General features: G+C 40.9%; 1 protein-coding gene across 1 annotated transcript; it reads left to right on the forward strand.

Moving 5' to 3' along the window:
* Positions 1 to 677: 677 nt before the first annotated feature.
* skap2 (src kinase associated phosphoprotein 2) lies at positions 678 to 9,521 on the forward strand. The gene is made up of 13 exons (XM_079165055.1): positions 678 to 775; positions 1,159 to 1,264; positions 1,355 to 1,380; positions 1,604 to 1,702; positions 2,445 to 2,525; positions 2,843 to 2,926; positions 3,032 to 3,156; positions 3,521 to 3,584; positions 3,796 to 3,918; positions 4,136 to 4,210; positions 5,607 to 5,719; positions 9,083 to 9,186; positions 9,304 to 9,521. The coding sequence occupies exons 1-12, from the start codon at positions 736 to 738 to the stop codon at positions 9,173 to 9,175; spliced, it is 1,029 nt and encodes a 342-aa protein (XP_079021181.1). The 5' UTR covers positions 678 to 735; the 3' UTR covers positions 9,176 to 9,186; positions 9,304 to 9,521.
* Positions 9,522 to 14,983: the final 5,462 nt, after the last annotated feature.

Genomic DNA, 14,983 nt, shown 5'->3' on the forward strand with positions numbered 1-14,983 from the left:
TACTGGTGCATTGATTACATCAGACAGGATGAGGAAATTTATCATTGATTGTACAATAGAAACTGATTACAAACTGACTCACAAGTGAGATGCCAATGATGCAAATATTTAAGATGTGCAGTAATAAACCAGTGCAGCAGAAGTTGCACAGGCTCCTTCAAACATCTATGTTGCTCAACGGCGAAAAAAACAACTTGCAGAGAAACCTGCAGAACAGTTTTATATAATTGCCATAGCCTATTAATGATCCCTGTTTAGATTTACAATGTTGACATATTCATGAACCCAAAGTGCTTGCATCATTGTAAAAAAGACACCCCCAATGTGTTCAGTGAGTCAGTCACAGTCTTAAGTGCCAGATAAATATTATCTGGAATCAATCAAAAAATATGATCATGCGTTATCCGCTGACTTTATTAGTCTGTAAAGACTCGTCGCTCCATTAAAGCATCAACTCCCGTTATCAGTAGCAGACAAAACTATATACACACACACACACATACACACACACACACACACACACACACACACACAACATCTGATGGAGTAATACACGCCAGTTTGGATGTTGAATAAGGCAGTTTTCAGTGTTTATTTCTGCAACGGAACTGTGTGGTCAGTTATAAATAATTAGCAGATTAACTTCCGTGTCCGTGAACGCATTGCTGCTTCCGTATCATGTGAAGTTCCCCTCGTTGGACGGTCCACTGCTGCCACGAACAAACTCTCATAACAATGCGTGCGATCCCCGAGGAGTTCGCGACGCTGATTTCAGGTAAAAACCTTCATAAGATAATGTTTGTTTGCCCACGCGGGTTGTTTTCCTTGTTCAGTGAGGGCTCGTGCCACCAGCTTTTAAGAGACCCTTTCGTAAAAAAAGAGGAAGCGCAGACACTGTACGACTACGTTTTTAGTCAGATGCAGCCTACTTTCCTCCAGTTGCATCTTGTCAACACACCACAGAACTGCTGCTATTTCATTGCTGATGAGTTTCAAACAATGCATGCCAAAGCTACAAACTCATGTATTGTGCTTTTGAAAGGGAATATGATATCCAGCAGTAGTGGGCAATTTGGCTGCAAAAAGAAAACATCACAATCAGTATGTGGTGACAGATTGTATGAATGTTTTACCTGGTGTTTTTTTTTTTGCATCTAGACCTAGAATATTTTCTCTCTGATGGATTAAAAGGGGAAAATCTAAGCAAGAAGGCAAAAGAGAAGAGGGATGCCTTCATCAAGCGGATTAAAGAGGCCAAGTTGGGGTAGGTTTGTATATACATCAGATGGTGGTTTTAAAGATCCTAATGCAAAACATGATAATTGTTAACACCCATTTACTGTTTCCCCAACAGTTTCCCACAAGATTTCAAGGACAGAAGTGAGTGTTAGTTTTAAACTTTACTTAATATACCAGTGGTTCCCAACCTGGGAGTCAGGACCCACACACCAGGTCACAGCATGAAACACAGTCTGAAAAGGGGAAATCACTCTTCAAACACAATGCTCACACCTCATAAAATTGCACAACAGGTTGGGACTCACTGTGTTACGATATAACATGTACCGTAACTGCACTTAACTGCACTTTTTGTGTACTCTAGGTGGAGATGACTCCGATGACGAGGAGGATGTTGACAGCAACAACGATGGAGGGTCGCTGCAGTCAGAACGCGCCGACAAGGATGAAGAGGCTTTTGACGGTAAGCCACAAGCACTTACCAGACGTCCAAAAAGTTGACTTGCTAACAAGTTTTGGATTAAATGATTGGAAATTGCATCTCAGCATGAAAATATACATATGTGTGGGTCTGCTCCTTGGAGAAAGTGACTTTGAGTGGCCCAATGAGGGAGGCATTCCAACTGTAACTTGGCAACACACTTGGGAAGCAATTTGGGGGGCACAACAGCTACTCCCACCACCTCTTTCACCCCAGCGCTTTGACAGCTAGAGCATGTTTTATTGCTCTCAGCCACAATCTGGGGACTGAACATTACTGCCATGGTTGTAGTTTGAGAAAACGCATGCCTCGATATACAGTAGCTTTAACCTTGTATGCTCCATCATGGAAATATACAAGATTTTGTATATACTTGTATAAATAGTGTATCAGTGAAATCCTTGTGAAGTGGCTATTAGGGGTCTGGGGTTTATGGTCTGAAAGCAGCTGCCAGTTTTATGGCTGCTCTTTCACACAAAGCAACTTTGACACAGCAGTTGAACATTTGCATTGAAGTTGCACACTGCAAAGGGGAATCTCCTCCAGTGAGAAGCTAAATATTGCTGAGTGGAGCTTCCATGGCTTTTATACTTATTTAAACATCAGTCAAATGTATACATGATAAACTAAATACATGACGTTAATCAGATTTGTTCATGTTTAACATTTTTAAAACAAAATGTAATTTTCACTTTTACATATTGCAAACACTTCTCTTCACCAGGTGCCCATCAGTCCCCAGCTGTGGCGGCTCAGGACCTGACATCTGTCTTTAAAGCGGGATACCTTGAGAAGCGCAGAAAGGGTGGGTGCTTTGATGATTCGATACCTCTAATGGAGACGATGTCGACACTCAAATCTATAAGCTCCAAAAGAAAGATTGATGTTTTGTTTTCACTTTCAAGGTCCTCTTCAGGGATGTGAACAAAAACCATGCTATTAACTGTGTAAAGACAAATATGTCAGCTCCACCTACAACCAGGATATCACATGATCTAACAACCAGAATCCCTTTGACATTTTCACATTTTTTGCAATACACAGCTCTGATTGCCCCCTAAATAAACCAGACAGTGAACCATCTCTTCTATGTTGAGATAATTGTTGGTTTTCCTTCCCCAGATCACAGTTTCTTTGGCACCGAGTGGCAGAAGAGATGGTGCGCTCTAAGTCATCATACCTTCTACTATTATGGCGGTGAAAAAGGTACTTTTTGAAGTGGATGGATGTTTGGCATTATGCTTTTGAAAGTGACATTGCAGTTGTTGTTTCTGAACCATTAATGATGATGTTTTAATTTCCTGTAACCAGACAAGCAGCAGAAGGGGGATTTCAGTATCGATGGGTACACTGTCAAAATGAACAGCACCTTACGGAAAGACTCAAAGAAAGACTGTTGCTTTGAAATAACGGCTCCAGACAAGCGAGTCTATCAGGTGCGCTCGTCTCTTGGTGATGATTTGAGTCACTGCTGTTCTAAGTGTGCTTCCTAATTTGAAAAACAAACGTGGACTTGAGATGTGCCATGTTTAAAACTTGGCAAGGCATGTGTGTACATGAACTTCATTAACTCGTTATTCTTAAAAAGCTATTCATTCATTTGACACTGCTGCCTTTGCAATGGCTCAACCTCACACACATATTTAAAAAGTCTAAATGAGTGTTTCTAACATTCAGGCTCTTCCATGCGGAACATTTTACTATGCATAAATGCAGTATTATTTGTTTATGTTAATTAATATATGTAGAACTGCATATTACACTGACTGCAGTTTTCATTTCTCTTCTCTTTCATCATAGTTCTGTGCGTCATCGACGAAAGAGGCGGAGGAATGGGTGAAACAGATAGACTTTGTTTTGAGAGGTTTGAACTGTTTCAATCATAAGAAAAACTCATTTTTATGCTCTGTAATTTTAGAAACGGCAACATTTGTTTCTTAATGAATTAAAAAACTAAAAAGCAAAAACGTTCTCTAACTATTACCATCAAGTACTGTGTGTGTGTGTGTGCGTAGGTATATGTATAAGTCGAGTTTTTGTGTGTATAAGTCAAATGTACTATTTCCTGTTTGTAGATATGACAGGAATCATCCCAGAAGATGAAGAGGAGGAACAGGAAGTGTACGACGATGTTGGACCCATAGAAGATATAGCTGAGTCTGAGCTGATCGATGAAGACATCTATGAAGAGCTCCCAGGTCCGACCACGCGTCGTATCACTGTGACGATCTCTGTTGTCCTTCAGAACGTGAACAAATTACATGCATCTCTTTCATATTGTTGAAAAAAAAAATAGTATTCAATGGGTTTATTTTATGCTAATGAATCTTTCTCTGCCCACTACTTCGACAGGTAATCATAACCCTTAATTCATAGCACACACTCATCCATCAATATCTTGTCTTGATTCTCCAGAGGATGACGTGCCCGCTCCAGCAAAGCCTCCTCCAAAGTTGGAGCCAGCCAGCAAACCTGCTCCTCCTGCTTCAGGTACAAAGCACAGACATTTGTGTTTGTTCTGCACAGATGTGATACAGATATACAAAATGGAACTGTGATCAACAAGTTAACATTCTGTCACTTATAATTCAACCTTCTAAGCTGCAGTTAGGAAGAAGTGACATTGAAAGAGGAAGTTTCTGTGAACATGAAAGTTAACACAATGCTGGAAATAACTGTTGGCCTAGTTGGCCAACTTCCTTTTGCAATAAGTGACGTATTAAAGTTGTGTAAGTGCAAAAATAGCATGCCATCTATCTCTATCTACTTTATGTATTTAAACTTTCCCACAACATTAACACACACCGAGGGTTGCCTGGAAACAAGAAATGGTCCCACTTCAGATCAATAACTTGGCTGAGAGCTGGAAACATTAAGAACCTAGCTGTGTCCTGATTCCTACTTACTAACTGTGTACAGCCTACTATAATGTTATGTTTTTGGTTTGCAGTATTTCTATTTTCTGCAGTTGGTAAAACAAAAAATATTTACTATTTCATACTAACAGAAAATTATGGAATACATATGATGTGCAAAGACAAACAACCTGTGGCTTTACGGTAAAGCTAAAACTAATCATTTTTTGTCATTATAGATAAATAATTTAGTCTACGAAATGTCAAAAAATAAGAATAACATAATAAAAGGTGACATCTTTGAAATAATTGTTTTGTCTGACCAACAGTCCCATCTCCAAAGAGATTCAGTCGAATTAATATAAAACCGAGAAAAGCAGCAAATCCTCACAATGGAAATACGGTTTTGCTTGAAAAATGTCTTGATGAATCGTTTGTCAATCAAATAATCAACTAATCGTCTTCTTTGCAATGTCACTGCAAATGAATCCAGACCAGGACAAAGATATATATTTTTTGTATATGTTTTCTGAGGTGTTCCTGGAGTGTTGAAGTCTATTTATTGAAGGCTGGGACATGGTCTTGAGCTATGGGGTATGGCACATACGGAGTGTAACTGGAGCATTTGTTTATGGTCTTTTATGTAAGATCTTTTTCAATTATTGCAGAATGGTAATCCTCACCTATAAAGTAGGCTGCTGTGGCACACTCCCTGCGAACGCCTATTATGAAACCTTGACCCTCCTTGGAGATGTTTAGTCTCCGTCCAAAAGTTTTTGAAGTCTGCATACTTACTGTTTTGAGTGTACATTTTGTCCCTTTGCCAGTGTGAACATACTCAAAACCTAGTAGGTAGTATGAACTTGGCATACAGCTGTTGTCTGCCTCCAGTTCTATTTTAGGCTCTCCACTGCCTCCTGTTGGTTTTACTGCACACAAACAATCACTGCTGCATCTGACATGTGCACTTATTGTTGTCACTCACAGTAGAAAATATAGCACCTAATCTGTTATTCCCCTTTTCCATGCAGTTGATAAAAGCACAGACTACCCCAACTTCTACCAGGGCTTATGGGACTGTGCGGGGGGCCACCCAGATGAGTTGTCCTTCAAGCGTGGAGATTCCGTCTACATACTGAGCAAGGTATGGTCAGGGGTAAAACATTGATTTCTCCCTTAATGAGTGTTTTCTTGATGCTGAGTGAAACCAGGATGAGCTCAAACCCAACAGTGATGCAAAGGTTATGAGATGGGGTTTGTAGTCGGAGTGGTTCTACTGGCCTCAGACCACCTAAAGTGAGGTTTTTTTTAGGCCCTCAGAGGAACCGACTATTCATATTCTTTACCGGCAGCACCTGGCCCACCGCCTGGAGGAGGACGGCTGATGGTAAAGAGGCAGACTGCGCTAGGTTCTCCCCCTGGCACAGTGATGGGGATTAGTTGTGTCACAACGGAAACTGTTTTAGTGCTGCTGGCGGAGGCTGAGCTTAGCTGGCACAGAGCGCCATTCCATCACTTCCATCTGCACTGTTTCAGCACATTGCGGCTGCTGCCATGCCAGGCGGTGAGCAGCCCTCAGCCCACACACCTCTCAGACGTCTCTCTCGCCTCGCCAAATAGGAATGTGTGCTCTCAGGAAACCCAGGCTCAGTCCGCCACTCTATTTCAGAGCAGGTGAGGACGTGTAGTGGACGCACAATTTCTGAGGCTTGTCGGCTAGCTGTGGGCGCCAGGTATTGAGAACTGAGGAGGTTTTTTGCCTTTTATTATGTAACTAAACAGGAGTCCTTTTGTGCTTCACTGGTTTATATGAATCTGGAATTTGATTTTGATGTGATTCATTTAACAAGCTTGTTTTTGAACATTTCACTGCAAATAAGTCAAGGAATGTTATACTTTACAGATGCATGTAGACCCTTGTGGTTTGTGTGAAGAAAAAAAAAAAGTGTGACATGTGCACCATCTAGACTGGCTATATTTCCTGTCTGGTTTGTTTTCTATGAGGCATGAAGTCAACTGAGACAACTGTTGTCAGCTGGCCAGATCCTTTGCCAAATTCAAGTCTGCCATCTAGTGGTATGTAAAAGCCATGAAGATTTAAAAATCGTGACTGAGCTCCAATAATCATTTTTATGTAAAAACCTGACTTATAATTTTGACTAATTATTACATTTCTTTTTCAGTCAGGAGCATAGGGCGTAGGCTGTAAGAACAATATATTTTCATTATTGATTACTCAGTTTTTTCTGATTTATCAATTAAATGCTTTGTCTTTAAAATGTCAGAAAATAGTGGAAAATACCCACCAACATTTGCCAGAGCGTCAGCTGACATCTTTAGATTTTTCTTTGACTGACCAACTGTACAACATCTAGATAAAAAGGCATCAAATGTTCCCAACCAAGAAGCCCAGATGTTCAGCTTTTTTGTTTGAAAAATGAGTACAGCAAATATAAAGGATCATCAAAATGTTTACTCTTTTGTTGACCAGCAAATTGATTAATTGATTCAGCACTAATTTTGCAGGAAACAAATGCACAAAGCAGACAGACACCATCTATACTCATCGGCCAAAAGCCCGTTTATGACTCCTTCTTCGTGTGTGAAGAAGGACCAAGAGTTAAGTTGCCCTTTCACTCAGACTGGGAGTGCCATTAGCTGAAACCTTGGTGTTGGGGGTTGTGGCCTGCTGCGAGGGCAATGACCATAAAACCTGTCTGGACTGCAGCAGCCAGCTGCAGCTAAAGGGACGGTCGACTCTTCCCCCCCCCCCCAGTCGCTCCCCCATTCTAGTTTCCCCCTCTACCCTGTGTCCCTCCCCCATTCCAGAGGCCAGAAATAGCTGTAGTGTTACAGCTGCGAGACCCCCCAGTCAGGACCTGGGTGTTGACTATAGGGCTTGACTGGGAGTGAGGGAGAGTGTGTTGTCCGAATATGCTGCACCACCCCCTCGTCCCTCCCAAGTCACAGCACATAAAACAAATCAAGAGATGTAACATCTCACTTAACTGATGTGGCTAGATGGCTTGATAAAAAGTAAACTCTGTCCACACATGTTACTGCCTGTTGTTATCGTGCCTGCACATCTTTTCACCTCATCACTTGTTGTACAGTTCGTGCTTATAAACTGACGCATCAGCTGTGGAGCGTTTCATTTGGCATAAGTAATCACATTATGGGACAGTCCAGTTTTGTGTTAATGTGTGCTTTGTCACAGTGTGTGGCATCATTAGTCTTCCACAGCTCCGTCTATATGTTCTCATGCTGTGTGCCGCACTCACTCATGCACAACTTATTTGCGAGGCAGAACTGCACAATGAGGTGTTGCGTTTTTTTCAAAGGCTATAGCTGCAGGAAGTCATAACGTGCACTCACACCCTCGGTCTCTTACACACACCTTATGTCAATCTGCTATATTATCCCTCAGGGGCTTGTGAAATGTCATTTTAATCATGAGACACATTAATTATTTTGTTCTGTTTTTTGTTGTTGTTGTGATGTTTGATTTGCTGTTAATAATTAAGATCTACTAAATTACTTTTTACTGTATTCGTGTCCTGTGTATAAATATTTGACATGGACAGTGAGTCAAGTGCCTTTTTATCTGACGTGATGAATGGGCCGTCTCCAGACAACAGTCCGTGCTAGCCATAACTATTGTGATGTTCTTGTGTCTAATACTACCATAAGATCACTTACATCCATTACTCTCTCCTGGGAATAACTGGACACAGATGTGGTCCATCCTCGTCCCCGAGTTTTGGCATAGATTTGAAACAATGTGCGGGTTCCTCTTCCTTCAACCTTGTTAGTACATGAGCCCCAGTGTTGATTCATGGGAAGACTTTGATGTGAGGTCAGGCTCTTGGCCAAAGGGAGAGAGAAAGGGGGCGAGCGAGAGAGAGGGGTATTCTCCTCTTGTGTCAGATCTCCCCTCGCAGTGTTCCCCTCACATCTCAGCATGCTGACAGCCATTTGGAGCTATTACTTGTCATGCTTTGACAGATTTATGTGTGATGTGCTCTATGCACACTGAGGTTTTTGTGTGGTGGATGTGTGTGCAGTCTCAAAAGCGATGGCGGGTAGAGAGGCAGGACAGGGAACGAGAGATGTGAAGTTGTTGATGGGATGAAGGTGTTGCTTTGGAGGTGAGAGTAAAAAGAAAACAAAGGAGCATTTGTAAATAGTTAACTGCTGCTCTATGGAGCTTTCCCATCAGACAACATTTCATCATTTTAAGATAAGCCCCCTCTTAGTTGATTAGTTGACTAATTGATTCTTTTGGTGTTAGTTGACTAAGATTTCTTGAGTTGAATTGACATTTTTAATGCTTTTTTTTTTTTCAAGATCTGTCAATCAAATCAACTAATCGATTACTATATAAGATCGTATGAGTGTTAGTCGACTTCGAATTTCTTCAGTTGAGGACAGCCATGATTAAAAATGATGAGGAGACGTGGACTCACTCTTATCATCTTCTCAACGTCTCCATTCGGTCCTGTTTCAGGAGTACCAGAGCTTTGGCTGGTGGGTCGGAGAGAAGAATGGAACAGTTGGAATCGTCCCCAAAGACTTCCTGATGGAGCTTTACGCGCTTTAAATACACCTCATGTAAGTTGCTCAGACCTCATGACTGCAGTGAACAAGGCTCTCACACCTGTTTTAGGATCAAAATGTATTTCTGAAGTTAATCCATTTTATTTAACATGTCCATTGTGTAATTTCCAGGATCATTCCCTCCCGTATCAACTAGAGAAGACTGATGATTGGATGAAAAGACTTTCCTATGACTGAAATACATATTTAGGAGTATTGTTCTACAATATCTGCATGTTGCACCGCTTGTTTGTATTCATTTCCTATCCAAGATACAGTTTTCCGCACTATTTCACACACTGCTTTTGGCAAATTTGATATTTGCAAATGGTTAAAAAATTAAAGATTTAAACACATCTGTTGTTTCAGAGCATTTTTTTAATTATTATTATTTAACCTGCGACTTAAGCCACAAGGTGGCAATAGAGTCTCTTCAAAGGTCATAGATTACTACCTCTGTAGCAGAGATGTTCAAGGCAGAAATGATACACAAGTTTTTTTCTTTTGTTGCCTCAGGACACAAGTTTTGAAATTATATTTGCAGACTGAATTAACATTAACAATTGACAAGAGACAGGAAGAACAGCAGAAATTTATGAAAAAACCAATGCGATGGAGATCTGTCGAAGTATTTTCTTGGGAAATAAACCATTAACATGCGTAGACGTAAGGAAAAAGTGCATTTGTCAATAATATTTAACCCAACGGAATCACATTATTTTCTCTTTGTAATTCTCTGCAGTTAACATCAGGCTACTGTCAATATCAAATCCTGCATGCACACCAAACATGTGTACACAGCTCCCTGGATAAATGAAAAAATATTAATTTCTTTTTAAAAATGAGTTTATTTATCTGGTCAGCACTTTTGTTCCAAGCTTGAAAGGGACAGTTTTTTTACAACACCTGAGAGACCTTGCTGGGCAGAGGATCACAGCGAGCAGATGGTTGGCTGTGCTGCTTGTACACTAATAAGACAGCCACCCAAACAAATAGCAGGGATGCTTATCACCCTCTGAGGGGCTGTTTGACAGCAGGCGAGGTGGCGTTAGCCAGGCAAATCCCTCCGAGGTTACATACATACTGTACATATCTTTTTACAGCCTCCTCACTGAAATACCAAAGTTTTAAAACAATTTTATCTATCAGGGTAATCTGCTCCTTTTTGGTGTGCTTTGGACAAAAGGGGCCTTGTCAAGGTTTTCTCAAGGTTGTGAGAAAATGGGAAGGAAAATGTGTTCATTAACCAATAACTCACTGTATCTTTCTTTCCCTCTTCCCACTATTTTTCCTTGCTCCTGTCTCTCGGTTTTGTTCCTTTTTGAGTGATGAGCTAGTCCTCTGTCCGCTGGGTGACATTCAAAGCCAACATAAATCCTGCTCTTTACGGTACAGTGCAGCGATAAAGCCTCTCTGCTAATTGGAGATGTAATGAATTACCATAATTAGTTATTGAATATACTACATTGAATATAGAGAAGAAATGCCTAATTTTAGGGGAGGAAAGTGGTGTAGTGAAACAACGGGATGTTCAGAGAGTGGCGATCAGACAAGAAAAATTACTGACTGGCTGAGCGTGTTATTCCATCATTTAGGTTGATTATCAACACTTAAAACATGTTTTGGTGCTGAAGTTGGGTTGCTGATTTGATACATAAACACAAATATTTCTTTACTGCTGACGTGGCTTGGTATTTCCCCCTAAGAGTCCTCCTTTTAATGTTAGGCTATGGGTTAGGTTGCCAAAGGCAAGTAAGGCTAAATATTGCCTCTCATTTTATGTGCCAATAAAGGATTTCCTTAATGGATGTCAACTACACCCCCATCCCCCTCCGTTAGATTTGGACAGCCATATCTGCAAAATATACAGGTTCTTTTATTGCAATTTAACATCAAGATATAATGTTTCATAGATAAATGCCACCGTGCCATTAATCTAGTGAGCACTAAATTACACTAATGATACCAGAATATCTCTAATTAATACAAGCAACCATAAAGATACACTTTTACTGGTCAAACATATATAGATTGAGCTGCTGAGTAATAATAAACAAAATTAGATTTGCCGAGAAAGATGATGGAAATATAAAACAAAATTTCTCGACAGGACAGAATACATTCATAGTCGTTTTTAGAGACAATTCATACCTCATGTATATCATTCTTCCGCAGCCAACTATAATTTATACTTCAAATAAGCAATATTCCTATACGTCTGTTAATGCATGCCTTCTGGGTAAACAACTCAGGGCATTATTGGTACACTACACTAATATCCCCCTGCTAACACTGATAGATGCTCATCCTTGAGTATTATCATGTACCATCACCATTTCATACCATCACCTCTGGGGTTGGTGAGAAGGCTAAAGACTTGATCTATACCACTTTAGAGAGGTAATCTTGATCAAGCTGTCAGCGGTTTCTGCTGCTCTTTAACCGGGTCATTCAGCCGTAGATCACGCCACAGCTTCATGTAGAGTTTCTGTCAGGAATAACACTGCCTTATTTATGTTGTATCCACTGGCATTTTGCAGGAAATGTATTACCTCTCCAACTTGCCCTCTGTCAGCATTCCATTAAAGCCCCCCCCCCCCTGGTCTAAATCTTAAAATCTGATATAGACACTTTTTAAATGCAAGTCACTCTTAATTGAGGTCAGTTTCCGTTAGCATAACTCATGGCAACTGACAAATTAAGGTTTCCTCAGCTGGCTTATGACATTGTGAGAAGAAGACATGATGAATTTAAAGTGAAAGCTAACGAACATCATGACAGGCTGTTGTGAAATTTCATATTTCTGGAATTTGAGGCTAAGATTTTCATGCCTTTTCAGTGATTTTTCAATATATAATGGGTAATATTATGAGCTGAAAACCAGGGTTAGTGGCAGGCCAGTAAATATGGGTCTAGACAGGTCATTTATTACAACCACCACACCCACCTCTCTCACACATGTTAGCAGTGTCTGCTCTTCCTTCTGGTTAATTGCCCTCTGCAAGCTGCAGACAGTTATGTCTCAGGAGCTGGATGGGAAACACATGGGGCTCCAAGTCCAGTTTCTGGCCTTGAAAACAACACCATCCCCCAAGAGGACGATACGTTGAACACCATCATGTCACAGACGATACTTTAATTTGAGGAAACTGTTGTTATTGCCTCTCTCACATACTGTATCACTGCTACAAACAGGTCTCATGTCCCAGAGTGTGGGGTCGGCGGTCCAGGCTGTCACGGGCTGGATAGAGCTATGTGCTGACATGTCATTCAGGATAAATCAGACTTATCAAAGTGACAGGTGTTTGTCCACCTGCTATAAACATATCCCACGCCCTCGCTCATGCTCGCCACGCGGATTATTTACAAGGCTTCAGCCTCCGTACTCTGGCCCTGTTTACTCTCTAGCTGTGGCTCTAACGCTCTGCCACTGATTTACTCTACTAGTTAGTGAGGTGAGTAATGACCCTGGTTGGTCTGGGAGGATAGTTTGTATCCAGAGGAGGTCAGAGATGTCAGAGATGCTCTAACTGTAATTATAGCCCTTTCCACACTGTACCTCTTACACCTCTCTGCAGCTGACTGTCTGCCAATCCAGTGCAAACTGATCCCTACATGGTTGTACCTCACATTCTGGTTGAGGTCCTCGAGCCAGAGCTAATTTAGGGCCCAGGCCAAGGCACGCCAGGAGCGGCTTGGACTCACCTTTGCATTGCTCCTTTTCTCAGTACAGTTTTTCTGTGGCAGAGATTGTCATGAATGTTGTCCCTTCAGGTACTGTAAATCATGTTGCAGTTTTAACTGATGCACTTGCAGTTCTCTCAGAGATGATTTGGCCTCGGCATGCAGGACATCTTCTCATGTTACTTTAAAAACGTACTGTGTGTCGATCCGAAGCATTGTTAGAAACTGTAACTGTACAAGTTGATTTTGAGATTTTAATTCAAGATATTTACATTATTTTATTTGCCCCCATCAGTGACACTGAATTAATAAATAATCATGTTTCTACTAAAACCAACTGGCTGCACCAGTGATGATTTGGGTGTTTTCTATTATAAGGGGTGAATTCATGTATTTCGCATTTAAAATGTTTTTTTAATTTAGATCACTTTGTAGATACTTGTTTTCAATTTGACATTCAAGAATAACTTTCTGTTAATCAGTGTAAAAAAAAACACAGTAAATGTAATCTAATTAAAATGTGTAAAACAATAAAACATGGAAACTTCCAGGAGACCTAAATACTTTTTATAAACACTGTACTTAAACTTGCCTTATACCTTACCGGCTAATGCTCATATTAAATGTAAAGAAAATGGGCTGAATGTGATAAATATGATGATGTTGCCTATATATGTTACCAAAATAATCTAAGATCAAAGATCCACACTCACACTATGTGATGGCACTTAAACCAGCCCTATTTGCTGAAGAAGACCAAGCGGTTTGATAGATCCAAAAGCTAGTAAGAAGACCTTTGAGTTTGGATTGTTTCGTTTAACCACATCTGAAGAACTTCCAGCATTCTGGTTTGGCAGTGCACATAATTTCATGTGCATATTAATGAATATGACATGAGCCCTATTAACATACCGTGAATGATAATCATGTGAATTTAGGATACTCATTACATATGTATTACATGAATAGCAGGTGGGGTAATTTGAGTAATTTGTGGCGTTATGCAGACACTGGGATGATAGACGGTGTCTGGAGAAGACAAGCTAAGCCAGCCAGTGGATCTACTGCAGAGTAAGGAGAATTTAGGCTCATCATAAAAGATTTCTTCTTGCCTCTTATTTCACTTGGACATTTTTATGTTTTTTTTATTTTCTACCTCATTGCAGCCGTGAGCTGCCTGCTGATTTACACACACTGGCAGCGAAGCACAGAGGCCTCAAGAGACGGTGCCCTCTACCCCTCCATTTCTTCCCTCCCTTGTTTCTTCACCTTCTATTGTCCTCTCACTGCCAACACGGGGCGTCTCTGCATCCACGGACTGAGTCTGACCAAAGAGCTCCCCCTCCACCTGACTCCTCATCTCTAAGAAGAAGTTAGTCTGGAGGGTTTGTTATTCACACATGATCTTGTGACACACAGAGGAGCTGTTCCCGTGACACAAATTCATATAAGGATGAGCAAAAGGCATCATAGACACTAAAGGTAGCTGACACCATGCACATCTTATGAGTTCTTACACTCTTGTATGAGCTCATTAGTAACCTTATGGATCCTGTTTGTACAATATGCACATGTGTTTTCGCATGGATTAAAGAATATTTGTGAGTATAAACGCAGACATTGTTTTCACTCAAGGCCCTTCCTTCTCCATCTGTTTGTACGCTCCAAAGGAAACATGTTTGATATTACACACCATATTATTTCAGGAAATTATGAAGCAGTGATCTCAATTTCCCTGTTCCCCCCCCCCGGGCCCATGTGTTCAATGCAGAAGAGCTTGGTTTCACGCTGATCAGCCCTGATTCCTGGAGACGTGAAGCTGTTGCTGGCCTTGGTACAGTGATCCCGCCCGTTCCCAGTAATTGCTACATCCCTGCACCAAAAGGCGACAGCATGTGGAGGGGAAAAGAGCAGGTATACTGTACGACGTGCAGGACCGAGGAAAGGTACCGGGGTTGTTGGGTTTGATGAATGATGGATAGCTCTTAAGTCAGCTCGTTTCCATCTGTGACCATTGAGTGATAAAGAAACATGTTTCAACCTTGAGAAAATGTATTTTTCCACCAAGTTTTGAACACACACAAAGACACAAAGCCACAAGGGCAAATCTAAAAATAATTTTTTGGCT

The sequence above is a fragment of the Pholis gunnellus genome (genome assembly GCF_910591455.1).
Source record: "Pholis gunnellus genome assembly, chromosome: 8".
NCBI lineage: Eukaryota > Metazoa > Chordata > Actinopteri > Perciformes > Pholidae > Pholis > Pholis gunnellus.